The sequence below is a fragment of the Palaemon carinicauda genome, chromosome 2 (genome assembly GCF_036898095.1).
Source record: "Palaemon carinicauda isolate YSFRI2023 chromosome 2, ASM3689809v2, whole genome shotgun sequence".
NCBI lineage: Eukaryota > Metazoa > Arthropoda > Malacostraca > Decapoda > Palaemonidae > Palaemon > Palaemon carinicauda.
Genome location: NC_090726.1, coordinates 183,170,857 through 183,198,231, shown reverse-complemented (window position 1 = coordinate 183,198,231; position 27,375 = coordinate 183,170,857). Strand labels below are relative to the sequence as shown.

Here is a 27,375-nt window from a genome sequence, read left to right as displayed (position 1 = left end):
GAATTATAAAATCTTATGCAACATGCATAATGAATTAACTGAACGACGGTGCCAGAGATTAATATCTAGATCAGAAATACGAAATTTAATAGACAGTAAGTTCCTGTCCAACCAATTAAGATGAGAATTATGAACAAAAGGATGTTAACAGGCTATGCCAAGATAAAATTAATACGATAAGAAATTAAATTTGTTATCCAATTAGAAAGGGATATGATATTTTAACACTGAAAAGGGTGGAATATAATAACTAAAACCTTCCCATGTTTTCGAGAAGCAGGAGAGTAACGGCTAATGATGCCGTAGGAACTGAAAATTAGAACTAATAATTACACTATCAATGACCAAAATTTACCCTTATTCCATAAACGCTATTAATAAGAACAGTGTCAACTTACACACTTCAAGGAATGGGAAAGCTGTTTCTCATAGCGACAGAAAATAAGATGACAACTGGGTGTAAGATGATGCACAGATAGCGTTGTTTCCAGCTGTAACGGGGGTTCTCAGTGATGACAAGGTAATGATGTGCAAACCATAGCCAGATGGTTTCAGAATTGGAGGTGCAGTGTCAAGTTCAATAGTGCCTAAACTTATGCACACCTAATCTGTGCTTTGCACGTTGATACAGTGGCCATAGAGCAGGGGAGACAATATTTCTTTGGTATCTATGTTGTATTGGATTACCTGTTCTAGCCTTTTACAGAAAGTCTTTGGAGACAACACAGCACATTAACCTTAAAAATCACAAAGAAATCCAATCCAATAGGCATATGTCCTAATTCCTTTATAACCACCTTAAGTGCTGTAAACATTTTATTTGAATAATATTGCAGTGTTGGGATGTTTAATCTTTTTGATGAATTTAGCATACAATAATGATATCTGAGCTAAAGATAAAAGAAATTTTTAAGCAGAATATCTTACTAAAACTAAAATCTCTACTTTACAGAAACAGTAATTAAAATATGGAACAACTCAGTGCCAGTACTACTTACATATTTTGTCTTAAGAAGTACAGTATAACACTATCATCCATCTTTAAAAGCTTGCACTTGAAAATTTTTCTTACACTTACCATGGCCATTTGCTTTTTTGGGTGCCGGTTCTTGTTCTCCATCAGAATCTGAATCAGAGTCGCTTGATGAAGATGAACTGCTATTGCTCTCCGAATCACTAGATGACTCGGACATAAAACCCTCACCCTAAAATATCAAAGTTTATCAATTACTTAGTTATTCTAAACATGAAAGAAATAAATTACTGATGAAATTTAAAACCTGGTGTTTTTACTAGTAAACATAATTTAAAGAATCTTCTTTTCTGTGGTTTTATAAGGCAAGAAAAGTTACAATTTTGAGCAACATATGCAAAACTGAATTACTAAAAGAAATTTCAACCTTACCAACTTCAATGAGGAAGTTTAATTTGGGTATTCGAGTAGCTCCTGTTTCCACTGTTTTGCTTCAAACTAGGTTGAATGCTAAACAGGCCAGAGAGCAAGGAATGTACTTTAAACAAAGATCTAATTTTGAAAAATTAGTGTTTAGGAATCAGGGATAATATGAAGGGGGAAAGTAAATTTCAAATTTGGCAGAAATAGGAAGGCAAGACCAGTCAACTAACAGCTTCACGATTAAAAACCAAATTTACGTTAAAAAGATCATATATCTATCCATCTATCTATCCTGATACTTCTAATTTTGGGAGGTAGCCAACATAAAAAAAAAAAGAAATAAAAGGGGATCTTTCTTCTCACTCTCTTTGCCTGACAAGGTTTTCATCCAAGTTTGGTTGCTACTGCTCGGGTGCCACAGTCCACCCTCCCCCATTTTTCTGCCGCAAATGAAGCTTCATATGCTGATTCCCCTACTGCCACTACCACACCAGTCACCAAGGTGACCTGAGATAGCAACAAGGCATATCTGAACAGCGCTAAAATTGTTCACCATTCATTCCTATTTTTAGCATACTCTTTTGCTCCTCTTACATCTACCTTCTTGTCGCCAATGGCTTTCTTCACTACATCCATCCACCCAAACTTTGGCCTTACTTTTTTACTTCTATCAACTCTTGCATTCATCACCTTCTTCAGCAGAGGAGCATTTTCCATACTCTCTACATGGCCAAACCACCAACACATTCATATCCACTCTAGCTGCTAATTTCTCACACTCCTCTCCACCTTTACTATTTCATTCATAACCATAACCCTACCCAATCGAGATACACTAGCCATACTCTTTAGATACTTCAGCTCAAACACATTCAACTTGTGTGTGCATCACTTTCATTCCCTACAACTCCGATCCATACATCACAGTTGGTACAATTTATTTTTTCATACATAACTCCCTCTATTCTTTACCACTCACCTCACTGCCCCCAACACTTTACATACTTCTTTCACTACCTGATGTACATTTGCTTCCACTCCATCATTTGCAGCAACAATAGAACCCAAGTACTTAAACCGATCTACTTCCTCAACTAACTCTCCATTCAACATGACATTCAATCTAGGACCACTCTCCCTTCTCGTACTTCCTGTAACCATACTCTTACCCACAATAACTCTCAACTTCCTTCTCTCACACACCCTTCCAAACTCTGTTACTAATCGACACAGATTCGCCACCAAGTCTGCAACTAATACAGTATCATCCATAAACAACTGATTCACCTCCCACTCAAGATTCTCTCTTCCATTAATTTTATTCCCCAACCAAGCACTCGAGCATTTACCTCTCTTACAGCTCCATCAACAAGGAAATTGAACAACCATGGCAACATCACATATCCTGTCTCAGACCCACTCTCACTGGAAACTGCTCACTCTCTTCATTCCCTATCCTAACATATGCTTCACTATGTAGAAACACTTTACTGCTTGCAACAACCTTCCATCAATTCTATATAAGCTCATCACAATCCACATCACTTTCCTATTAATACTATCATAAGCTTTTTCCAGATCCATAAATGCAGCATAAACCTCCTTACCATTTGCTAAACATTTCTCACATATCTGCCCAAATATAAAAAAAAATTTGATTGCTTTAAATCTGTATACCCCTTCCCAAGCCGAAACCCTATGCCAGGATGAAGTGGTCAGCAATGGTGACGTACAGATCAAGGCCACTTGTAGTAGTAATTAGTAGACGGACATACAGGATGGTCATCATTTAAAGTGCATTGCACCTGGTGTGTTTGTTGAGACAAGACAGGTTGACAATCACTCTACTTTTTTGGGAGTCTTTCTTTGGCACAATGAATAGTCTGCCCTGGAATTTTAAAAACCTGCACTTTTCTACGACTCCTTTTTTCAGCATCTTGCTGACAAGGGAGTTGAGTTCCAGTCCTCTGGTCTCATGAAAGCTGTGGGGTGGAGAAAACTTTGAAATCCAGGACTAACTGAGATCCCTTAAGACTATACAGTACTCTGTGATCACCAAGAAAAGTTCCAATGTTTTTTAAAACGATGGAAACAACCACCAACCCAAAGCTCCTCATTGATGAGATCCTCTGCCTCTACGTGACTTACCAGTCCCTTTGTTTCCCTTGGAATGTCTCCAATGGCCTCCCCTTGCTCTATAGTTTAACTGGCCATGAGATAGGACTCACCTTGGGCCGAATAGTTTTGCTGCCTCTTACTCTCTGCATCCCACTGGTAGTACTGTAGGGGGAATGATCCCTAGCAGGAGCGTTATCTTCGCTTGCCTGCTCTACCCACTCCTGCGCTATTCTACCTACTTGACAAGGGAGGTTTTAGAGGGTTTGCCGGTTGACTACCCAGGAAGAGAGCCAACTTTTGAGGGTTTGTGAGCTTGCCTCGCTACAGGCAAGATCTTTTGCAAGGCTGGTGCCTGAGCCACGGGTTGCTTGGATATCACAGCTTGGTGGAGGAAGGAGTCTCGACTCGATTTCCTCCACTTCTCCACTACTACCTCAACCTATTCCAAAGGGAAGAGAAGAGAGAAGGACCTTTGATAAGAGGCATTCTGCAGATGGAAAATCTCCTTTCAAGGCACCTGCCTTTGGAACCTGGCGATGACTGAATCATGCTTCTTCAGAAATTACGAGGCCCACTGGTTCACAGCGTGAGGATGCTCTTGAATACCTTCCACTTCTCGGAGTTGACAGATCTTGGGTGTCAACTGTCCCTGACCAGTAGTCCATCCAGGAGGCCTAAAGAGTACCTCTTGCCGTCCTCTTCACATCCAGGTATCTGCCGCTGAAACCACAACAGGTTGTGCTGCTAACTTCACTGCAACCATAACCTGGGCCAGGGCCGAAACCGTCAGTTAAGGAGAAAGTATGTCACTTTCGATTCCATATTTTTCCTCTGCCTTACAAATAGTAAAAGTATAATCTTGGAGGACTTCCCAGCCCATAGGAGTGTACCTTGTCAATGGACTCAGCCGCCAGAATCGACCATGAAAGCTTGACGCGAGGTTTTTTGAGTCTAGGAGCCCTACAAAGCCTGTCTATGACTGCATTCTTCCCCTTAGGATGTGGGGAAGGAGCCTCATTGAGACTATTGACTTTCCTGATGCAAGTGAGCACCTGCAGGAAAGTACAGGAGACTCCGACCCCCATTCCTCCGTGTCTTCCCCTTAGGATGTGGGGAAGGAGCCTCATTGAGACTATTGACTTTCCTGATGCAAGTGAGCACCTGCAGGAAAGTACAGGAGACTCCGACCCCCATTCCTCCGTGTCTTCCCCTTAGGATGTGGGGAAGGAGCCTCATTGAGACTATTGACTTTCCTGATGCAAGTGAGCACCTGCAGGAAAGTACAGTAGACTCCGACCCCCATTCCTCCGTGTCTAGAGCCTAAGGGCCAGCTGGTAGGGGAAGAGCCCCTAGAGAGAAATCAAGTCATCAGAATAGGCTTCTTCCACCTCTGATACCACATTGGGGTGGGTCACAGTTTCAAAACAAGGGGAATAAGGTCTCAACAGACCTTCGCTAACACTGCGAGCCAATCGTGTGGTTGCAGCAAACTGCACTTGCTTCTGGACTCGGAGATCTTCAAGGAGTTTTGAGGTCCAGTTTTTTGGCAACTTGCAAGTCTTTACTTTCCTTTGTTCAGCCTGTAAATGATGCTAAAATGCTGGACGCCTCCTTGGGATCTATTACTTCATACTGCATTACGGAAGATACAGAAGGGTCTTGCTTCCTCTGCAATATGTCTGAGGAAGGTGCTAGCCGAACTGACTATTGGAGAGAGCCTCAAATTATCCACGTATGTGATCTCACGCTGAGATCTTGAACCCATAAGGGTATGCGGGTGAAAGGTATCCCCTGGAGGAGGAGTAACTTGCTTCCTTGGCTTACACTTCATTTGATTCAATTTGACTGAAATGATGTCCAATTTTTCCCATAACGAGTCTTTCCCTGATGTTTTGTGTCTGACCGACTGAGCTTGGCGCAATTCTAAGAACTGGTCTAACCTAGATACGTACACCCCCTGAGATGGCTTGGGAACTGAAATGGGTAATCCAGTCTGAGGATCCTTGTTTGCAGTTACGCTCATCAGTATAGGATCAGAGGGGTAGAAACTTCATCCTCTACTGGGAACTAGGGGCTGCTTTCAAAACCCCAGAAAGGCTTGTTGCCTTGTGTGAAGCAGGCATAGTAACAGAATCAGCTTTCAGTATTTGCTGCAAAATCTGTGCTTCTCGAGAGAGAACATGCGCCGACTGCTCACGAGCAGTTCTTGCCTAGGTTACAGGTACATCTAACTAAAGGATATGGTGATACAGGAGCGCGAGACTGATCAGCGAGCTCTACCCCATACGGGTATACCAACACAGCTGTTAGCAAGCAAGCGCGAGCCAATGGGGACGACCTGGAACGTGTGCTGTTGGCAATTGGTATCAATCTCTTCCATTCCAGATGATAGGATGGGTTGCATCTGGCATGCGAGCACAAGTAATTGCGTGTGCTAAAGACTACGCACGTCTCGTGCAGATACAATATTGCAATGACTTCCAAACTGTGATCCCTCAAGAATGTGCACATATCTTCAGAGCTCCAAAGAGCTGGAGCACACTGGGATCAAAATATATCAAATTCTCAGTACTGTAATTTGTATTTTTCCTAGCATACTTACCACAGACTACTCTCTCAGGAGTTACTCTTTAGTTTAAACTTGCAACCAGAAAATTTTCCCCCCAACCAGGACTCCATTCTAGGCGAGAGGCATCAAAGCCTCAGGCCGGTAACATGCCCCAAGGTATGTTCCCTGCGCAAGGTGACCTTCCACTGTCTTTGTCCCACAATGCACCAAGAAGAAGGTCATGTCAGGCCTGGTAAGAACAGGGCAAAGGTCGCCATTCGTACTCTATCCAGGTGCCACAGTTGTCTCAGTACCAGTTACTTCTGAGAACCAACGGGGTAGGTAGGGTGGGACATACCTTCGAGAGTAGTCCGTAATAAGTATGCTGGGAAAAATGCAAATTACTGAGAATTTGATTTGTTCCGATGCATTGTAACCACGGACTACTCTTTCAGGAGACTTAGGCTTAGGAGGTGAGAACTGAAACGAGGAAGGGGCGGAAGACAAGGGGATATGGAAGGCCTGTTGGGGAAAAAACATCAAGAAACTTGCAATAAGACTCACCCAAGTTAGGGGACATCCTTCGGCGTAGAACTGTCATACGTGCCATGTAGCAGGAGAGGGGGGGGTATGGAAATCAGCGCGTCTTCCACCCCGGACGTTAACACTGTGTGCAAGTCGTGGCATTAAATCCTCTGTTGTGCCACCACGATGGGGCCGAGTCTGTACTCATCGCGAAACACTAAGGAGCAGTTTTTCAGGTAATGGGAAGTGAAGGTGGTCTGTCTCTTCCACACACCTGCTTTAAGAACCTGTGCCACCGACATATTCTTTAAAAAGGCCATCGATGTACTGATGGACCCGATATCAAGGGGCCTGGCAGACGAGGGTACCGGCATGCCCTTCGCTACATACGCCCTTCGAATTACCTCCCTCAGCCAGTAGGAAATCATGATCTTCGAAATCGCCTTCCTCACTTTGCCTGTGGAGACAAACAGGTGTTTCATGGCGAGCCTCAAGTGGGACGTCAAGGCCAGGTACTTTCGGAGAGCCTTAACCGGACACAGCAGAAGGTCCTCCGAGTCATCTGACTTAGGGATGGCTGGGATCACCACCTCCGAGAACCTCGGATCTGAGACAGCTGGGTTCTGGGTCTTAGCTACGAAGAAGGGCATAATATAGGTTAGGATTGCCTCCTTCCAGCTGATGGAGTGACTAACGTTGGCTGCCAGCCCGTGCAATTCGCCCACCTGTTTGGAAGAGGCTAGGGCGAGGAGGAACACAGTCTTCAGGGTCAATTCTCTGTCCAGGGCCTGCCGCACCAGGAGAGGACGACAACACTCGCTTGTAGTTTCATCTGACAAAGATAACCGAAGGGCTAATCAACAGGTAGAGAGAGAGCAGGGATGCCTGGTTCTGCAATGAAAGACGAGCTGCTCAGCCCGCACATTCTTCCCAGCAGGAGAATGTGCTAAAGAAACACTCATGCGACTGTCGTCCCGCAGAGGCGAAGTCATCCACATCAGGAGCAAAGACACTCTCCTGCTGAGGCCCCTGAATCAACACCTCCACCAGCCTGTTCTTGAAAGGTGAACCCTTTGGCGTCAAGGAAGGCCATAGAAGACGCAAGATGTCTTGTACGCTAGACTCCACTCACAAGGAAGTCCTCCCAGTTTAGCCAGGGTAAACAGAAGGAGCTTCCCAACTCGGAGGTTTTCCCAACCTTAAAGAGTCATCGCTCTTCTTCAATCATCCTCCAGAAGAGGCTGACTGAGAAGAGCCATAGGAGAGAGTAACAGGCAATAGGGAGAAAAGTTGGGACTTCTTTGACCTCGAGAAAGACCCCGCAGAAGAAGAAGAGTTCCTTTCAGACTTCTTCTTCAGTGCCTGCAGTACAATTCCCACTGGAAGGATGGCCATTTCCGACACTCGTCACAAGGAAAAGTCTGCTTGCAGAAGTGTCCTCTGCACGGAGAACATCCGTTCTCACCAGCGGCTCAAATCAACATGGTTTGTCGGTGAGTGAGCAGGGGGGCGTTGATTCCCTGCTGCCGACTGTAACAACCAGTAGGTTGATGACACCTTATGAAAGTTTTAATAGTTTTATTCCAGCTTCATTGTTATTCCCCTATCTAAAGAACGGGTTTTGTATTCGTGTAGGAACAAGCAACCATTCCTAATAACATATTAGCAGGTAAACCAGAGAGAATGCCAAGAGTCATAACTCTAGAAACCAGTCCACCCCTGGAATCCATGGGCCAATTTCTTAGCGAAAGTCCCACACACAAAAATGAAAATCTTGATATCTCAGAGGTACAAACATTATAGAAGTTTTAGGCAAAACCTCTACAGCTCCCAAAATTGGTTTCGAACATACACCCAATTCCAGCAACAATATCCCTACTTAATTATCTAGAGTGAAAAGAGCGTGATGTTAAACATTAAGGTGGGTGAAAGATGCTAAAATCTATAGGAAGATGAAGCAATAAGATGAAATGGAATAAAGTATTTGAGACTTCTTTTGAAGCAAACCAAGGAAAATCGTATTCCCAAGTTCAAGAGCCCTCTTACCCGTCTGTCACAAGGCTTCAACACGGAAGAAAATGTTCCATGTTGAAGCCAAGCAACTATGTCACAGCAGTCTCTTAAGAAGAGGGTTGAAAATTAGGAAATTAATTTTCTCCTCAGGTGAACATAGACTCCAGGTTTTATGTGTGTTAATTCCAAGTGATTATGAAAGGAATTTTTGAAAATAGTAACTAATCCATCCATATACCAAAGGCACTTCCCCCAATTTTGGGGGGTAGCCGACACCAACAATGAAACAAAACAAAAAGGGGACCTCTACTCTCTATGTTCCTTCAGCCTAATCAGGGACTCAACCGAGTTCAGCTGGTACTGCTAGGGTGCCACAGCCCAACCTCCCACATTTCCACCACAGATGAAGCTTCATAATGCTGACTCCCCTACTGCTGCTACCTCCGCGGTCATCTAAGGCACCGGAGGAAGCAGCAGGGCCTACTGGAACTGCGTCACAATCGCTCGCCATTCATTCCTATTTCTAGCACGCTCTCTTGCCTCTCTCACATCTATCCTCCTATCACCCAGAGCTTTCTTCACACCATCCATCCACCCAAACCTTGGCCTTCCTCTTGTACTTCTCCCATCAACTCTTGCATTCATCACCTTCTTTAGCAGACAACCATTTTCCATTCTCTCAACATGGCCAAACCACCTCAACACATTCATATCCACTCTAGCCGCTAACTCATTTCTTACACCCGTTCTCTCCCTCACCACTTCGTTCCTAACCCTATCTACTCGAGATACACCAGCCATACTCCTTAGACACTTCATCTCAAACACATTCAATTTCTGTCTCTCCATCACTTTCATTCCCCACGACTCCGATCCATACATCACAGTTGGTACAATCACTTTCTCATATAGAACTCTCTTTACATTCATGCCCAACCCTCTATTTTTTACTACTCCCTTAACTGCCCCCAACACTTTGCAACCTTCATTGACTCTCTGACGTACATCTGCTTCCACTCCACCATTTGCTGCAACAATAGACCCCAAGTACTTAAACTGATCCACCTCTTCAAGTAACTCTCCATTCAACACGACATTCAACCTTGCACCACCTTCCCTTCTCGTACATCTCATAACCTTACTCTTACCCACATTAACTCTCAACTTCCTTCTCTCACACACCCTTCCAAATTCTGTCACTAATCGGTCAAGCTTCTCTTCTGTGTCTGCTACCAGTACAGTATCATCCGCAAACAACAACTGATTTACCTCCCATTCATGGTTATTCTCGCCTACCAGTTTTAATCCTCGTCCAAGCACTCGAGCATTCACCTCTCTCACCACTCCATCAACATACAAGTTAAACAACCACGGCGACATCACACATCCCTGTCTCAGCCCCACTCTCACCGGAAACCAATCACTCACTTCATTTCCTATTCTAACACATGCTTTACTACCTTTGTATAAACTTTTCACTGCTTGCAACAACCTTCCACCAACTCCATATAACCTCATCACATTCCACATTGCTTCCCTATCAACTCTATCATATGCTTTCTCCAGATCCATAAACGCAACATACACCTCCTTACCTTTTGCTAAATATTTCTCGCATATCTGCCTAACTGTAAAAATCTGATTCATACAACCCCTACCTCTTCTAAAACCACCCTGTACTTCCAAGATTGCATTCTCTGTTTTATCCTTAATCCTATTAATCAATACTCTACCATACACTTTTCCAACTACACTCAACAAACTAATACCTCTTGAATTACAACACTCATGCACATCTCCCTTACCCTTATATAGTGGTACAATACATGCACAAACCCAATCTACTGGTACCATTGACAACACAAAACACATATTAAACAATCTCACCAACCATTCAAGTACAGCCACACCCCCTTCCTTCAACATCTCAGCTTTCACACCGTCCATACCAGATGCTTTTCCTCCTCTCGTTTCATCTAGTGCTCTCCTCACTTCATCTATTGTTATCTCTCTCTCATTCTCATCTCCCATCACTGGCACCTCAACACCTGGAACAGCAATTATATCTGCCTCCCTATTATCCTCAACATTCAGCAAACTTTCAAAATATTCCGCCCACCTTTTCCTTGCCTCCTCTCCTTTTAACAACCTTCCATTTCCATCTTTCACTGTCTCTTCAATTCTTGCGCCAGCCTTCCTTACTCTCTTCACTTCTTTCCAAAACTTCTTCTTATTCTCTTCATATGACTGACCCAATCCCTGACCCCACCTCAGGTCAGCTGCCCTCTTTGCCTCACATACCTTGCGCTTTACTTCCACCTTTTTCTCTCTATATTTTTCATACTTCTCTATACTATTACTCTGCAGCCATTCTTCAAAAGCCCTCTTTTTCTCTTCCACTTTCACCTTCACTCCTTCATTCCACCATTCACTGCCCTTCCTCATGCTGCCTCCAACAACCTTCTTGCCACATACATCACTTGCAATCCCAACAAAATTTTCTTTTACTAACTTCCACTCCTCCTCTAAATTACCAGTTTCTCTTACTCTCACCTCATCATATGCCATTTTCAACCTTTCCTGATATTTACTTTTTACCCCCGGTTTTATTAGCTCTTCAATCCTCACTACCTCCCTTTTACATCCACCTACCCTATTCCCCCACTCTTTTGCTACAACTAATTTTCCTTCCACCAAAAAATGATCAGACATACCGTTAGCCATACCCCTAAACACGTGCACGTCTTTCAATCTTCCAAACATGCATGCCAAATGGTTACTAAGGAAGGACAATCTCTCGTATGTAAATTCTATCAACAGAACACATTACTTAAGACACCTTATGAACTAAAGACACTGTATAATGATTAAGTAAAGATCTCTGCTCCTCCCTCTTAAAATTACATGAAATTCAATGTATGACATGACTTTCAAAATACCTAAATTTATTAGGAACCCTCTCAGTTATCCATTTAAGTTTGTACAAAATTTGTTTCTGCATAGATAGACATCAATCTGAAACATAGCATGCATTTACATACAAGAGTAAACAAATTATTCAAGAGGGGAAATGCTAGTTATCAATCTTTACATACAAGAGTAAACAAATTATTCAAGAGGGGAAATGCTAGTTATCAATCTTTAAACAAATGACAACTTTGCACTTTAGTTTACTGTATCATGAAATGAGGGAAATCCTGTGGGATTATGAAGTGCATGGCACAAAATTTTATTAAATTATCTAATGGTTAAATTATTCCTATAATACCTTATTCATGAGGTTAAAGATATATATCTCCCTTACTATAAATAAATTTCATATCCAAATATTTTTACCTTGGTATTGGGGGCATTGTCATCAAAACCTAACAGCGGCATAGATCCTGGTGTGTGCGAGTTTGTATTTGGCGGAGATCTAGCATGCGGAGAAGATTTGGATGGCAAATTTTTGGAATGAGATGGCGATGGTCTAGAATGAGACATACTAGAACCACAAGATGGCGAGCTCTTCCGTGGCATTGGGTCAAGCGGAGTTGTAGGTCGCTGGGTGGTCATCCGACTGCTCACCTCTGGTCTGTAGAAGAAAAAATTTAAGAACTATTGCACTTTCAATAATCAACTAACACCCAAGGTGTACTTCTCAACTGGTGGTTTAATTTCATTTAATTACCAAGTCAGATAAACTTCACTAAAACTATAAACAATATTAAACAGTACTGTACGTACAATGCATCCTAACCCATGAAGGAAAGCTATCAGAATTCTATTTCTGGATCACTTAATACTTTATAGTTGAATAAAAGTAAAACTACCATCACAAGCCTAAAGCAAATAATCTAATTTGTTAAAACAAAAGCAAATACTTATACTGTGCACAATACTAAAATATTCAAATATATTACTTTACTTTATTTACTACTACTGTACTGGATGATGCAGTGGTTTACATGTTTAGTATTGATATAAATATAGTTTCAACAAGCTCATTCTTGTATTTTCTAAAATTGGTAAACTAGAGTGCGTCAAGTCTAACACCCCCGAAACAAATACTGTAATCACTCCCTATATGCAGTTGACCAACAAGGTAAATAACTCGCTGTACTATACTACTGTACATTTTTCAGGTCTTCTATTAAAGCATTGTAACATTATTTTACAAAAGTAGTTGTACATTACTAACACAGCTTTAGTACAATGTAAAACCACTCATAATGCCCAAGTCATCAGCCCACCACCCCATATATAAGTGACAATGAAACACAGTCCTTGTGCTGAGAAAGCTCAACGTGTAAACTCACCCTCAGGGGTGACCATGCTGGGGGAACGCTTGTCAGAGCATCACCCCGGAGAAGGACAGGCAAATCTGTCCTTGCGAGCTCACCTCGAAGGGCGAGAACAATGGGGGTACGCTTGCCTGAGCACTACCCCGGGCGCCTGTCTTCGTGCTGAACAACCTTAGCATGAGAACTCACCCAGAAGGGTGAATGCACTGAGAGAATGCTTGCCTGAACGCTTCCCCAGGGAGGACAGCTGCTAAACGATTGTGAAGCAACTGGGTTACAACAATCAAGGCTGAAAACATTGACTTAACAGTACTGCACTCACTAAGAAGCGTGCTCGTGTGTCCGTCGGAAAACCCTGAAGGGTTGGCGAAAAGACAACAGAATTTCTTGTAGAGGAGTCTGATCCTATGACTTCAAAGAAGTCTTACTCCAAAGAAGCGAGGATGAGCTTTCACCTTGCCCAATCAAAGGAGTTAAAGGGAACATGATATTTTTTACTGCAAAAATCAAGTTCCAACTCAAGGACAACATCCCCAACATGCTATAGATAATCAGAAAGAGAGACCAAGATTAAGGCTGGAATTTTTTCCAGTGTCCAACCAGCGGGGGACAGAGGTTTGTTTAAACCAACTGCTGAAATCAAAGGGGAGTCGTAATGAGTGAGTGAAGGGGGCTGCTTCCCTGCTATCAACTGGAAAAAACTTGTATGGTTTTTGAAACCTCATTAAAAGCTTTAACAGCAGTATCCAACCTTCATCGAAGTCATATGTCTATATAAAGAATACATCACAACTGCACATTGTACTGCAAGTATATACATACTGTAGTCAATCAACATCTTTCCACATTCATCACCAATTACAACGAATGTTGTTCCATCCAAAACGTATGACTTGTGTTAAATTTGTGTGTGGGACTTAGATGGCTGTGCTGTATTCATTTATATTTTTATACAATACAGTACAGTATTGAGCAGTTTACCTTAATGGAGCAACTCAAGGTGAAAAACAACAGCAGTCACTACCATATTCAACTACTAAATCATAGATGAACATCCCATTCAATAAAAATTTTCTACATTGGTCACTTTAAACACCTACACAGAAGTCTCACCAGCAGCATATCAAAAGCTACCTACAGTACATACAAAATGCAAAATTTATACAGACCTTCTACTAACTGTACATAGTGCGCTGCCTTTTTATCACTAGTCTTTTGCAATAACCATCTCACCTGTTACGAGGCCTCCCGCTAGTAGCACAATGCTATTTTTCTACCATCCATACTAACATATAATTTTCCATCTTCCTGGTTTCCTGTTATCCTCATTACCTTACTCTTGTTTCCATTTACTCTCAACTCTCTCCCTTTATAACACTTAAATTTTTACTAGTTTCTGCAGTTTCTCTTCACTGGTCCCAGTCAGCACAGTATCATCAACAAATATCAACCACTCCCTATCCAACTGACAACTCATTTTCTTAACACACAACTTTACAATTACAGTACTGTACGTCTACTGATCTTTCAACTCTTGCACGACAGCCTCGGAAACATAATACCACTCTCTCAAACAATGGTGTTACACATACATGCAGTACATAAATTTAACTGACAACTAGAAAATTTAGAGACATATTAAGGTACAAGATCTAATTTCAATACTGAATCACCAATCAACTGACCTGGTAGTTTTAACACTAACAGCTTGAGAGATTCTCTCCAAGACAATTTCCCCCGTATTGTGATCTATAATCAAGACACACTCTCTTGCAACTGGTTTGTGGTTACCCTTGAAGACTGTCTGACTTGTCCCTGCACCTTCAACATGTGGCACAGTAACAGTCACTTGATGGTTCCCCTCCACTAAAACAGTTCCCATTTTCTGTTTGTCCATGCTGGCTGGTTTGAAGTCATCTGAAACAAAAAAAAATATTTGATCTCCATTGCACTATTACCTTATATTCACCAAAAATGAACTAACTCTTGTTCTTAACATTTAACATGCAAAAAAATATAAATTTGAGAAACGGTCCAAACTCGATGCAAGCACATATATATATATATATATATATATATATATATATATATATATATATATAAATATATATATATATATATACTGTATATATATATATATATATATATATATATATATATATATATACTGCCTTAAAAAATGATGAAAACTGAATGCCTATAACTTGTAAAAGTTTATTTCTATGAATATTACCCAAAGTTTATATTGCCTCCTACTCAAAGCTACAGAATTGTGGACTGCTATCATCATAAAAATCTAAAATTTCCCCATTTTCCCTCACATCATTAAATTTCCCCCACCATATCACATTGCACCTCTATGGGTGTGCCATTTCTAATCTACTCATCAATAGTGACCCCGTCAAACATTTTTGTAGCTTTAGCTTAACCAGGAATGTCTACTTCTGGTTTTGAAATGAATTTGTGTTAATTATACAAGTGGGTTGTTGGCTAGAGGATAGGGATCCTCATTCCTTCAGAGCAACATTCAGAGGAGACTAGGCTGGTGGATTTAGGATGTGCTATGAATGTTACTGCTCAGGCTATTACTAGACTAACTGAAGTAGGCAGTGATGTGCTTAACTCTTGCTTTTCCTTAATCAGGGGAAAGTTTGTGATGATCATGCAAGGGTAAAAGGATAACATGACTTCAGGCAGTGGCAGTGATCCTAGCCCAACCTGCCTTGGTCCAAACCCCATGCTAACTACTCATGTCTTGTATCAAATCTATTGTACCGTTTAACAAGGATTCTGATGGTACACAGGGCATAATACAGTAGAGTCTACAGCCTCCCCTCGAACCTCACTCTATCAAATTGCTTCAGATCCTCTCATTGCAAAACCCTCGCCTTTCTGCAATCCTACAAGCTCTTTACAATCACCAAATTCTGTGATAGAAGACTGGGATAGAAATGTGAATCCACTAATCACTCCCCCTACTGAAGCAGGTGCACTTTTGCAACCTTTTTCTCCCATCACTTCCTATAATAATTTAGCCAAATCCCAAGTTTTTAAAACTACTGATTGCAAAACTTCTAGAAAAGCAAACGACAAATGAGGTCTTAGATTCCTTACCAGGGTTTTATAACAGGTTGTTTCTAGTGGCTAAGGTCTCAGAGGTCAGTTCTAGATGTCTCAATTCTAAACAGGTACAAGGTATAACTTTCTCACATTTTTTATGAGACAACTTCCAAAGTCATGGGCTAGTGAGGAAAGGAGATTGGATGTTTTCGATAGATTTTTATGTTCCATTCATCGAAACTCAAGGAGACTTCAGTTTATAGATGGTTTTCCAACTCACATACCTATGTTTTGGGTTCAGGACAGCTCCTTAGGTCTTCACCAGGGTGATGCCACCAATCCCCAAGTGGCTGAAGCTTCCGAGAATCAGGGTATTTTTTAATACTTGGAAGACTGGTTGATATTGAATACATCCATAGAGGAAATTTGGGTCCATCAAGCATGGTTGTTCAGATTGTTGAAGAAGTTAAGAGTCCAGATCAATAAGAAAAAGTACCTTCGATGAAAACACAGAGGATTACTGTATATATTTGTGAATGTAATAGCCTCAGTTCTTTTTTCAGGCTTTTCTGATAGAAGAGAGGATTCAGTCCTTCTTTAGTATGTTCGACAGGTTCAAGCAGATAAAAGCACTGTTGATTCGAATATGGACAGGGCTACTAAGGACCATGGCATCTCCCAAGAAGTTTATTTCGATGGGTGGTTTGAGATTGAGGGATTTCCACTTGCATCTCAATGAGGACTGGGACAGGGTCTTCGATCTAGACACTAACAGTGATTCAGAAACAGCAGGAACTGGTACAATGGTGGAATAACTCTTTTTGTTGGAAAAAGAGTCCTGGATGTTTCTCTTTTCACAGATGGTGTCCCAGGAGGGCTAGGGTATGGCCATGGATTACCTTCTGCTATGATGGTAGAAGGGAAGTCTGTCCATACAAATTAACCAGGAGATTCTAGCTCTATTCAAGACTCTTTGGGCTCAGGGGTCTTTGGTAATGGGTAAATGAGCAGAGTGTTTTCAGACAACACTATAGTCTGGTATACATTTAGAAGCAGTGGGGTACAAAATCGAAATGAGTGTTCCGCAGAAACACTGTTGTCTTGGGTGGAGCTACTGGGAATCCTTTTCCTACATCTTCTATAAAGGAAATTAAATGCACTAGCCAATCAATTAAGCAGAAAACAAGTACAGCACTACTGCCATATGATTGGTCTCTCTATTACCGTCAAAAGATTTGGAGTTGTGGGGAAAGACAAATGTAGACAAAGTGGCTTTCCTCAATAACACGAGATTTTTTTGCTTGATGGTTACACATCTGGTATGAAGAGAATGCCAGGCTACAGGCCTGGTCAACCTTGGATATGTATGCGATTCTCCTGTTCTCAATGAATGGGATAGTAATCATAACTTCAAAGGTAGAACATCTTCATATAGCAATATGATGCTAGTGGCTACCTCTTAGTCTCAGAGAGAGTGGTTTAACGATCAGCGGTCTCTCTTTTCAAATTGCCCAAGGATGTTGTCTTGCAAGACCAATCAGCTCAGACAACCAGTTTCACGAGCCATTCACCTAAACTTTACCTAACCATATGGATATTGTCCACTCTATTCTCAAAGAAAAACTTTCCTAGGCCCTCTAGATTGTCTATCTTAGGTTCTAATAATTTGTATCAGAGATAATGGAATGTGTATTTTCATTGGTGCAGGTCAAGGAACATCTCAGTGACTAGATTACGTTTGGATAATATTGTTAGGTCTAGGAACATCTCAGTGACTAGATTATGTTTGGATAATATTGTTAGGTCTAGGAACATCTCAGTGACTAGATTATGTTTGGATAATATTGTTAGGTCTAGGAACATCTCAGTGACTAGATTAAGTTTGGAGAATATTGTTAGGTCTAGGAACATCTCAGTGACTAGATTAAGTTTGGATAATATTGTTAGGTCTAAGAACATCTCAGTGACTAGATTAAGTTTGGATAATATTGTTAGGTCTAGGAACATCTCAGTGACTAGATTAAGTTTGGAGAATATTGTTAGGTCTAGGAACATCTCAGTGACTAGATTAAGTTTGGATAATACAGTATTGTTATAACTTTGAATTTCCTGCAATATGCGAGAAAACTATTTTCGCTATTAAGGGGATATAGGTCGGTGCTTATTACTTTTTTCAGGCATCTTGTGTTGGATTTATCCTCTTCAGGTACAGTAGTTCCTTTGTTTAGGAGTAACTTTCAATATTATACGAGCACATCAGCTCACGAACATAAAAAGTCAAATAAATTTAAGAGAATTGTATTGGTTTGGGAGCAAAAATTTCCATTTTCCCCCATAGGCTATGCATATTTCTTTTGACCAGTACTATTGAGAATAGAATGCAATGCTAAGAAAGCAGTAGTGTGATGCCCATACACCAACAACTCTGTGTTCACATGATTTTTATGCCACTTTGTATTGCATTAGCTCAACCCCCCTTTGCTCAAAACCTTAACTCTTTCACTCAATGAACAGCACTCGTACTAGCATCATCTATACTCTACATTTAGTGTGTGAGCGACTCTGGAAATGTTCTTTGTAAGTTGAAATTACTGTAGTATATATTCTTTGTTTGGTTGTACTTGTATTTTTAATTATGATCGCTACCATTCACGGTCAATTTAAAAGTAACAGTACACTACAGCATCTTGAAAGTGCCTCCCAAAACGATTACGATAGACCGTAAGAAGTAGATGATTTCCTCACACGTGAAAAATTAAATCTTTGAGAAGCATGAACAAGGTACACGTGTGGCAGACCTGACAAAAATATGTTTCAACATCCACGATTTTTACTAATCTGAAGAAAAAAATCATAGCAACTGACGTTGTGAAAGGGGTGCCGACATTGATGAAACAGCCAAATGTTTCTTCATACAGTAGTAAAATGTTATTTTTATTAATAAAATAAATTTTTGAATATACTTACCCGATAATCATGTAGCTGTCAACTCCGTTGCCCGACAGAATTCTATGGAGGGATACGCCAGCTATCACAATACTAGAAGGGGGTGTATTTACCAGCGCCACCTGTGGCCAGGTACTCAAGTACTTCTTGTTGACACCTCCTCAATTATTCCTCGGTCCACTGGTTCTCTATGGGGAGGAAGGGAGGGTCGATTAAATCATGATTATCGGGTAAGTATATTCAAAAATTTATTTTATTAATAAAAATAACATTTTTCAATATTAAACTTACCCGATAATCATGTAGCTGATTCACACCCAGGGGGGTGGGTGAAAAACCAGTGTACAAGACTAAAGGATAGCTAAGTATCCCGTATTTCATATAATCAGTTATCCACAATAACAATGAAATAATAAGTACCTGGTAAGGAAGTCGACTTGAACCATTACTCTGCCTTTAATAAGATCGTCTTCCTTACTGAGCGCAGCGTTCCTCTTGGGAGGCTGAATCAACTCAAAGGTGCTAAAGTATACAGGGCTGCAACCCATACTAAAGGACCTCATCACAACCTTTAACCTTGGCGCTTCTCAAGAAAGAATTGACCACCCGCCAAATCAACAAGGATGTGGAAGGTTTCTTGGCCGACCGTACAACCCATAAAAAGTATTCAAGAGAAAGGTTAAAAAGTTATGGGATTATGGGAATGTAGTGGCTGAGCCCTCGCCTACTACTGCATTCGTTGCTACGAATGGACCCAGGGTGTAGCAGTACTCGTAAAGAGACTGGACATCTTTGAGATAGAATGATGCGAACACTGACTTGCTTCTCCAATAGGTTGCATCCATAACACTCTGCAGAGAACGGTTCTGTTTGAAGGCCACTGAAGTAGCCACAGTTCTCACTTCATGTGTCCTTACCTTCAGCAAAGCAAGGTCTTCTTCCTTCAGATGAGAATTTGCTTCTCTAATCAGAAGCCTGATGTAGTAAGAAACTGAGTTCTTAGACATTGGTAGAGAAGGCTTCTTGATAGCACACCATAAGGCTTCTGATTGTCCTCGTAATGGTTTTGACCTTCTTAGATAGTACTTAAGAGCTCTAACTGGGCAAAGTACTCTCTCCAGTTCGTTCCCCACCATGTTGGACAGGCTCGGGATCTCGAACGACTTAGGCCAAGGACGGGAAGGAAGCTCGTTTTTAGCCAAAAAACCGAGCTGCAAGGAACATGTAGCCGTTTCAGATGTGAAACCTATGTTCCTGCTGAAGGCGTGGATCTCACTTACTCTTTTACCTGTTGCTAAGCACACGAGGAAAAGAGTTTTTAATGTGAGGTCCTTAAAAGAGGCTGATTGGAGCGGTTCAAATCCTGATGACATTAGGAACCTTAGGACCACGTCTAGATTCCAGCCTGGAGTGGACAACCGACGTTCCTTTGAGGTCTCAAAAGACCTAAGGAGGTCCTGTAGATCTTTGTTGGAGGAAAGATCCAAGCCTCTGTGGCGGAAAACCGCTGCCAACATACTTCTGTAACCCTTGATCGTAGGAGCTGATAGGGATCTTACGTTCCTTAGATGTAACAGGAAGTCAGCAATCTGGGTTACAGTGGTACTGGTTGAGGAAACTGCATTGGCCTTGCACCAGCTTCGGAAGACTTCCCATTAAGACTGATAGACTCTGAGAGTGGATGTCGTCCTTGCTCTGGCAATCGCTCTGGCTGCCTCCTTCGAAAAGCCTCTAGCTCTTGAGAGTCTTTCGATAGTCTGAAGGCAGTCAGACGAAGAGCGTGGAGGTTTGGGTGTACCTTCTTTACGTGAGGTTGACGCAGAAGGTCCACTCTAGGAGGAAGAGTCCTGGGAACGTCGACCAGCCATTGCAGTACCTCGGTGAACCATTCTCTCGCGGGCCAGAGGGGAGCAACCAACGTCAGCCGTGTCCCTTTGTGAGAGGCGAACTTCTGAAGTACCCTGTTGACAATCTTGAACGGCGGGAATGCATACAGGTTGAGATGGGACCAATCCAGCAGAAAGGCATCCACGTGAACTGCTGCTGGGTCTGGAATCGGAGAACAATACAAGAGGAGCCTCTTGGTCATCGAGGTAGCGAATAGATCTATGGTAGGCTGACCCCACAGGGCCCAAAGTCTGCTGCAAACATTCTTGTGAAGGGTCCACTCTGTGGGGAAGACCTGACCCTTCCGGCTGAGGCGATCTGCCATGACATTCATATCGCCCTGAATGAGCCTCGTTACCAGCGTGAGCTTTCGATCTTTTGACCAAATGAGGAGGTCCCTTGCGATCTCGAACAACTTCCTCGAATGAGTCCCTCCCTGCTTGGAGATGTAAGCCAAGGCTGTGGTGTAGTCGGAGTTCACCTCCACCACCTTGTTAAGCTGGAGGGACTTGAAGTTTATCAAGGCCAGATGAACTGCCAACAACTCCTTGCAATAGATGTGAAGTGTCCTTTGCTCCTGATTCCATGTTCCCGAGCATTCCTGTCCGTCCAGTGTCGCACCCCAGCCCGTGTCCGATGCGTCCGAGAAGAGACGGTGGTCGGGGGTCTGAACAGCCAATGGTAGACCTTCCTTGAGAAGAATGCTGTTCTTCCACCACGTTAGAGTAGACCTCATCTCTTCGGAAACAGGAACTGAGCCCGTCTCTAGCGTCATGTCCTTTATCCAGTGAGCAGCTAGATGATACTGAAGGGGGCGGAGGTGGAGTCTCCCTAACTCGATGAACAGGGCCAGCGATGAAAGTGTCCCTGTTAGACTCATCCACTGCCTGACTAAGCATCGGTTCCTTCTCAGCATGCTCTGGACGCATTCTAGGGCTTGGAAGATCCTTGGGGCCGACGGACAAGTCCGAAAAGCTCGACTCTGAAGATCCATACCCAAGGAGACAATGGTCTGGGATGGAACGAGCTGAGACTCCTCAAAATTGACCAGGAGGCCCAGTTCCTTGGTCAGATCCATAGTCCATTTGAAAATCTCCAGACAGCGACGACTTGTGGGAGCTCTTAAAAGCCAGTCGTCTGACGGAGCCGGACACAAGATCATGATACTGCTGCACAGTCTGTAAACTGTCAATCATGGGCAAGCGAGGAAGTACAGTGACAACCCGAATCTGTCTAGACTGTCTGGGTCGTACAGACAACTCCTTAACGGGTTGCTGAGGTTGCCGCACTGCGTCACAACAAGTCCCTTCTGTTGGTTGTTGAACGTCTTCCCCGTGACACATTGACTCCGTAAACAAAAAATCCTCTAACAAGGACTAAGCTTGGACTGCATGTCATGCAACACAGCTCAAGGTCTATGGGAGCAGGTGTGGTAACAGACGGGATTAGCGGCTGAAGTGGAACCATTACCTTCCCTGTAAGCATGTTATGCTTAAAAAAAAAAAGTCCATAAGAGGTTATGCAGCTAAAGGCTCCCTCCAAATGACAGAGTCCTCAAGGGAATATCAGAAGGAGGGAGAAAAGAATTTTCTCATCTACAGGGACCTTATCCTAGAAAAGCTAAGTTCTCTGAGTGAGGGTTCACTGGTGCAAAAGCAGCAGACTAGAAGGCAACGTTATGAAACTGCTTGACAGTCTAGTGAGTTGGCAACAACCCAAGATGTGTTGAGAAGCATGCGGTAAGGTATGCAGAGCATGATGTATGCAGAGTATGCTGTATGCAGAGCATGCTGTATGTAGAGCATGTTGTATGCAGAGCATGCTGTATGCAGAGCATGCTGTATGCAGAGCATGTTGTATGCAGAGCATGCTGAATGCAGAGCATGCTGAATGCTGAGCATGTAGTAAGCAGAGCCTGTTGTAAGGAAAGCAGAGCGTGTGCATGGCGTTTAACATTTCTCAGAAATTCCATGACCAGTGCTAGAGTGCTTTATGCATGCTTGCATGGGGTTTAAACCATGGTATGAAAATGGAGGTAAGATATGCTGAACAGCAGAGTCAGAACGAGCTGGAACAACAATAGTTGTGGTTTCCTCTTCAAGACTCCGATGAGGGAACACCTGAGGCTCAGTCTGCAAAGGCTGAATAAAAGACAAGCAGAAGGAAGGCGCATGGGTGGAGGAGGCTGACTCCTAGCATGAGTGGTTGAACCCAAGGGTTGCGCTTGCTGAGCGGTTGGCGGAAGCGGAGTAGCAAGTTCCAGTTCCTGTGGTGTGAGCGGAGCGCGATGAGGAAGATGCTGCGCAGAACAAGGTAAATGTCTCGCAAGCTGAGGCTCCTGAGGCGCAAGGCTAAGATGTTGTGGTGCTTGCCTTGTGGAGGGTTGAGCTCGCTGCAGCAAGAGCTGAGGAGACTGACTCATGGACGGGAGAGGTTGTTGTACCTCAACCGAGTGTTGCATCACTGGTGGAGCAGCAAGTGGAGGCGGAGGAAGAGAGGTATAATCCTCCTGATCCCAATGTAAAGGTTGCCTTAAGGAAGGCGGAGGCTGAACACCACAGGGAACAGCAAACTCAGCACGTGGCTCAACATCGTACGCCTGGCAGGTGGAACTGCTGGCAGGTGGTACTGCGATCAGGCGGAGCGAGTGTAGGTGGAGGGAGTGTAGGCGGAGGCGGAGGAGCAACACTCTCAGCCCGACACTCACGCATCAAGTCCGAAAGCTGTGCTTGCATGGACTGTAGTAGAGTCCACAACATCGTACGCCTGGCAGATGGTACTGTGATCAGGCGGAGCGAGTGTAGGTGGAGGGAGTGTAGGCGGAGGCGGAGGAGCAACACTCTCAGCCCGACACTCACGCATCAAGTCCGAAAGCTGTGCTTGCATGGACTGTAGTAGAGTTCACAACATCGTACGCCTGGCAGGTGGTACTGTGATCAGGCGGAGCGATCATAGGCGGGGGGGAGTGTAGGCGGAGGCGGAGGCGCAACACTCTCAGCCCGACACTCACGCATCAAGACCGAAAGTTGTGACTGTATGGACTGCAGTAGAGTTAACTTGGGGTCGGCAGACACTAAGTTCTGCTGAGGTAAAGCCTTAACAGCAGAGATCTGTTGTGGCAGAACCTTACTCCTCTTAGGCGGAGTGTAATCAACTGATGACTGAGGAGAGTCAGAGCTAACCCAATGACTGCATTCGGGTTGTGAACTTTAACTTCGTACGTCTGGCATAGGTCTGGACTTAACGTTTAAGAGGTCTTGAGACCTGAGACCAGCGTTACTCTGCCTTTATTTTCTCCCCTAATCTCTTCTGCAGACGAGCAAAATAAGGGCTCAATCGTCTGCGGGTGGGAGTGACGGTCTCGGTAAGACACGCCCACAACCACCGAGAATACTTCTGTGCGCCGATCAAGGCCTGCTGAACCCTTATGCCCTTCGACATTGCTTCTCCCCTGGGCTTGGGAGCTTGCAAGAGGTCCCGGGCTGGGAGGACGACTGGCGCGCACAAAAGTACCCTCACGCACTAATCACTTATCACTTTGATTTCTGTTTGCACTTATTTCACTGAACTCGAAACTTTAAGTGGTTTGTACCTGAAATACGCAATTCTATCCTTTCTCAAAGTTAGTAATTGCGAAAACAGAATTACAATGTAACAGAAAAAACTAATGAAAGATAATTCAGTGGTTGGAAAGAGACTAAACACTAGATCACTCTAGAAACGTTTAGTTTCTTCCCCTAAAGAGACTAGGGAGAAGAGCAAAAAACGATAACGACGTTACTCGTACGCCTGGCAGGCTTGAATGAAACGTTTATCCTCTTTCTCCCTCCGTCTCTATCTCTCTCTCTCTCTCTCTCTCTCTTGACTTAGAACCTGAGAGAAGAGCCCAATCATATATATCGTTAAAACATATTATTGTTAAAGGAAAAAACTGAAAAGTTCCTTTATTAGGATCAAAACCATTAAGTTAAGAAAGAATGAACAAAACGCTAGACACGGTTACTCTTACTGCAACGTGAAACCGTGAACATTCTTTCTCTATCGTAACGATAGAGTGCAAGTTGAACGTTCTGAACGTCAACAACTGCAGAGACAAAACAAAACGTTAGTTCAACTTGAAAACAGTACGAGACTGTCAAAGAAAATCTTTCAAACTCTGTGGCGGAAATAGTATAATATGTTAACAGGTAAAACCGAAATGACGGGCTCAAAGTTTATTAACTTCGGTAAAAGACCGCCTACTATTAGGAAGGTCGAATATAAACAAATATAAAAATTAATTTTAATGAGTTTATAATAAAAGGAAGTTAATCGAAGAGGCCTATAAGAGGCGGAGAGATATAAAATAAATCTATAACTTTTGTTAAGCAAAATTAAGAAAGAGAGTCTATACTCTCTTAGACACCAACACTTCCGTCTAAGGGAAGGGTCGGCCATTGAAAGGTGAACGAGAGTTCATACTCTCTCGTCACCATAATTAATCAAATTAATTCCAAAAGCTAACTAAGCTAATATAGAAGTTTCCAGTAAAGCGACAGCCGAAATCAAAGAGAAATACTTCACCAAAGTCGTGAAAATACTCCAAGAACATAAGCGTATCCCAGAACGTCTTGCCGGAAGCACGACAGAGGAATAATTGAGGAGGTGTCAACAAGAAGTACTTGAGTACCTGGCCACAGGTGGCGCTGGTAAATACACCCCCTTCTAGTATTGTGATAGCTGGCGTATCCCTCCATAGAATTCTGTCGGGCAACGGAGTTGACAGCTACATGATTATCGGGTAAGTTTAATATTGAAAAGTTGCTTTTCATCTGCATTAATGAGAAGTGATTAGCAGGAGATACAATTACTAAGAACATTATTTGTGAAAAAACAAAGTTGTAGAATGCTGACCTTGTTAAAAATGAGTCAGGTATGTCAGCAAAGAAAAAGAAACATTAAAGACGCGCCAAGGCTAGTATGAAAATTTAAAGAGAAATACTGGCCTCCATAGTGTTCTGCTACATGGTGGGGCTGCGAGCTTCAATGTCAAGGGAGCAGAGGTATTAGTTCCCAAATTTAAAAGGTTTATGGATTCAGAGTCTTACATGCCACAGCAAGTGCTCAACTGCAATGAAACCTGTCGGTTCTGGAAGATGCCCAGGAGCACCTTCATTATTGTAGATGGGGAAAAGGCAATTTCTAGTCACAAGGCCATGAAAGACTTGTCTAACCCTACTGTTCTTGGCAAATGTCAGTGGAGACTACAAAACCAAACCTCTCCTGGTGTATCACACTCACCGAGGCTTGTGAGATATCTGCCCTTTCCCGGCAAGTATGAAAAAAAAAAACTTTTGGTAAGAGCGAAATATGTCCGTAAGTGATAAGTGTCAGACAGGTTAGGGGAGGAGGGACAAAGCTATACGTGGGTGCTCACTACATCCTTAAGTCGTTAAAAAATTCAAAAGCTATTCCTGATTCACTGAAGGTTTTTCACTATTTTAAGGTACGAGAGATTTTTCCACACGTAAGAACAAATCAGTGAAGGGAGTGGTAAAGAATAGAGGGTTAGGCATGAATGTAAAGAGAGTTCTGTATGAGAAAGTGATTGTACCAACTGTGATGTATGGATCAGAGTTGTGGGGAATGAAAGTGACGGAGAGACAGAAATTGAATGTGTTTGAGATGAAGTGTCTAAGGAGTATGGCTGCTGTATCTCGAGTAGATAGGGTTAGGAACTAAATACTGGGGGTGAGAACGGGTGTAAGAAATGAGTTAGCAGCTAGAGTGGATATGAATGTGTTGAGGTGGTTTGGCCATGTTGAGAGAATGGAAAATGGCTGTCTGCTAAAGAAGGTGATGAATACAAGAATTGATGGCAGAAGCACAAGAGGAAGGCAAAGATATGGGTGGATGGATGGAGTGAAGAAAGCTCTGGGTGATAGGAGGATAGATGTGAGAGAGACAAGAGAGCGTGCTAGAAATAGGAATGAATGGCGAGCAATTGTGACGCAGTTCCGGTAGGCCCTGCTGCTTCCTTCGGTGCCTTGTATGACCGCGGAAGTAGCAGCAGTAGGGGATTCAGATTTATGAAGCTTCATCTGTAAGGGTGGGCTGTGGCACCCTAGCAGTACCATCCGAACTCGGTTAGGTCCCTCGTCAGGATGGGAGGAGCATCGAAAGGAAAGGTCCCCTTTTTCATTTGTTTGATGTTGGCTACCCCCCCAAAATTGGAGGAAGTGCTTAGTTATATAGATAGATAAGAACAAATCATGCACATACGACGGAGAGTGCACAATATCATGTATATAGCCTAGGCCGTTCTTCCTTTACCACTCAAAAATATAATTTATATAAGGGACAATTCTTGTTAATATTCAAAGGCGGCCTATATGGATGGATTAAGATTGCCTTACCTTATATGGAATACGGAGTCTTGCAGGCCAAATTCGTTTGAATAATCTCATTATACAAGGTAAACAAATAGAATCTTCACTGGCCCGAATACGAACCTGCTTTAAATTGTAAATTTGGCCTTGCCTTGAAGAGAGGTCACTAAGAGTAAACATTTCCGGTGATAACCCTCTCGAAAAGTTAAAAATAATGGAGATAATTAACAA

The 27,375-nt window shown here is 42.7% G+C and overlaps 1 protein-coding gene across 2 annotated transcripts in view; it reads right to left on the bottom strand.

Moving 5' to 3' along the window:
- LOC137628626 (ELL-associated factor 1-like) overlaps positions 1-27,375 on the bottom strand; it is a 51,358-nt gene that overhangs the window by 23,757 nt on the left and 226 nt on the right. Inside the window, exons 1-4 of one of the 2 annotated variants that reach the window (XM_068359787.1) lie at positions 27,172-27,190; positions 14,569-14,800; positions 11,937-12,174; positions 1,079-1,205 (exon numbers count right to left, since the gene is read on the bottom strand). In XM_068359787.1, the coding sequence (XP_068215888.1) occupies positions 1,079-1,205; positions 11,937-12,174; positions 14,569-14,780 (577 nt within the window). In that variant the 5' untranslated portion in view covers positions 14,781-14,800; positions 27,172-27,190. Of the gene's footprint in view, positions 1-1,078; positions 1,206-11,936; positions 12,175-14,568; positions 14,801-27,171; positions 27,191-27,375 lie in introns of those variants that run through there. The other variant, XM_068359780.1, reaches the window with a different exon arrangement.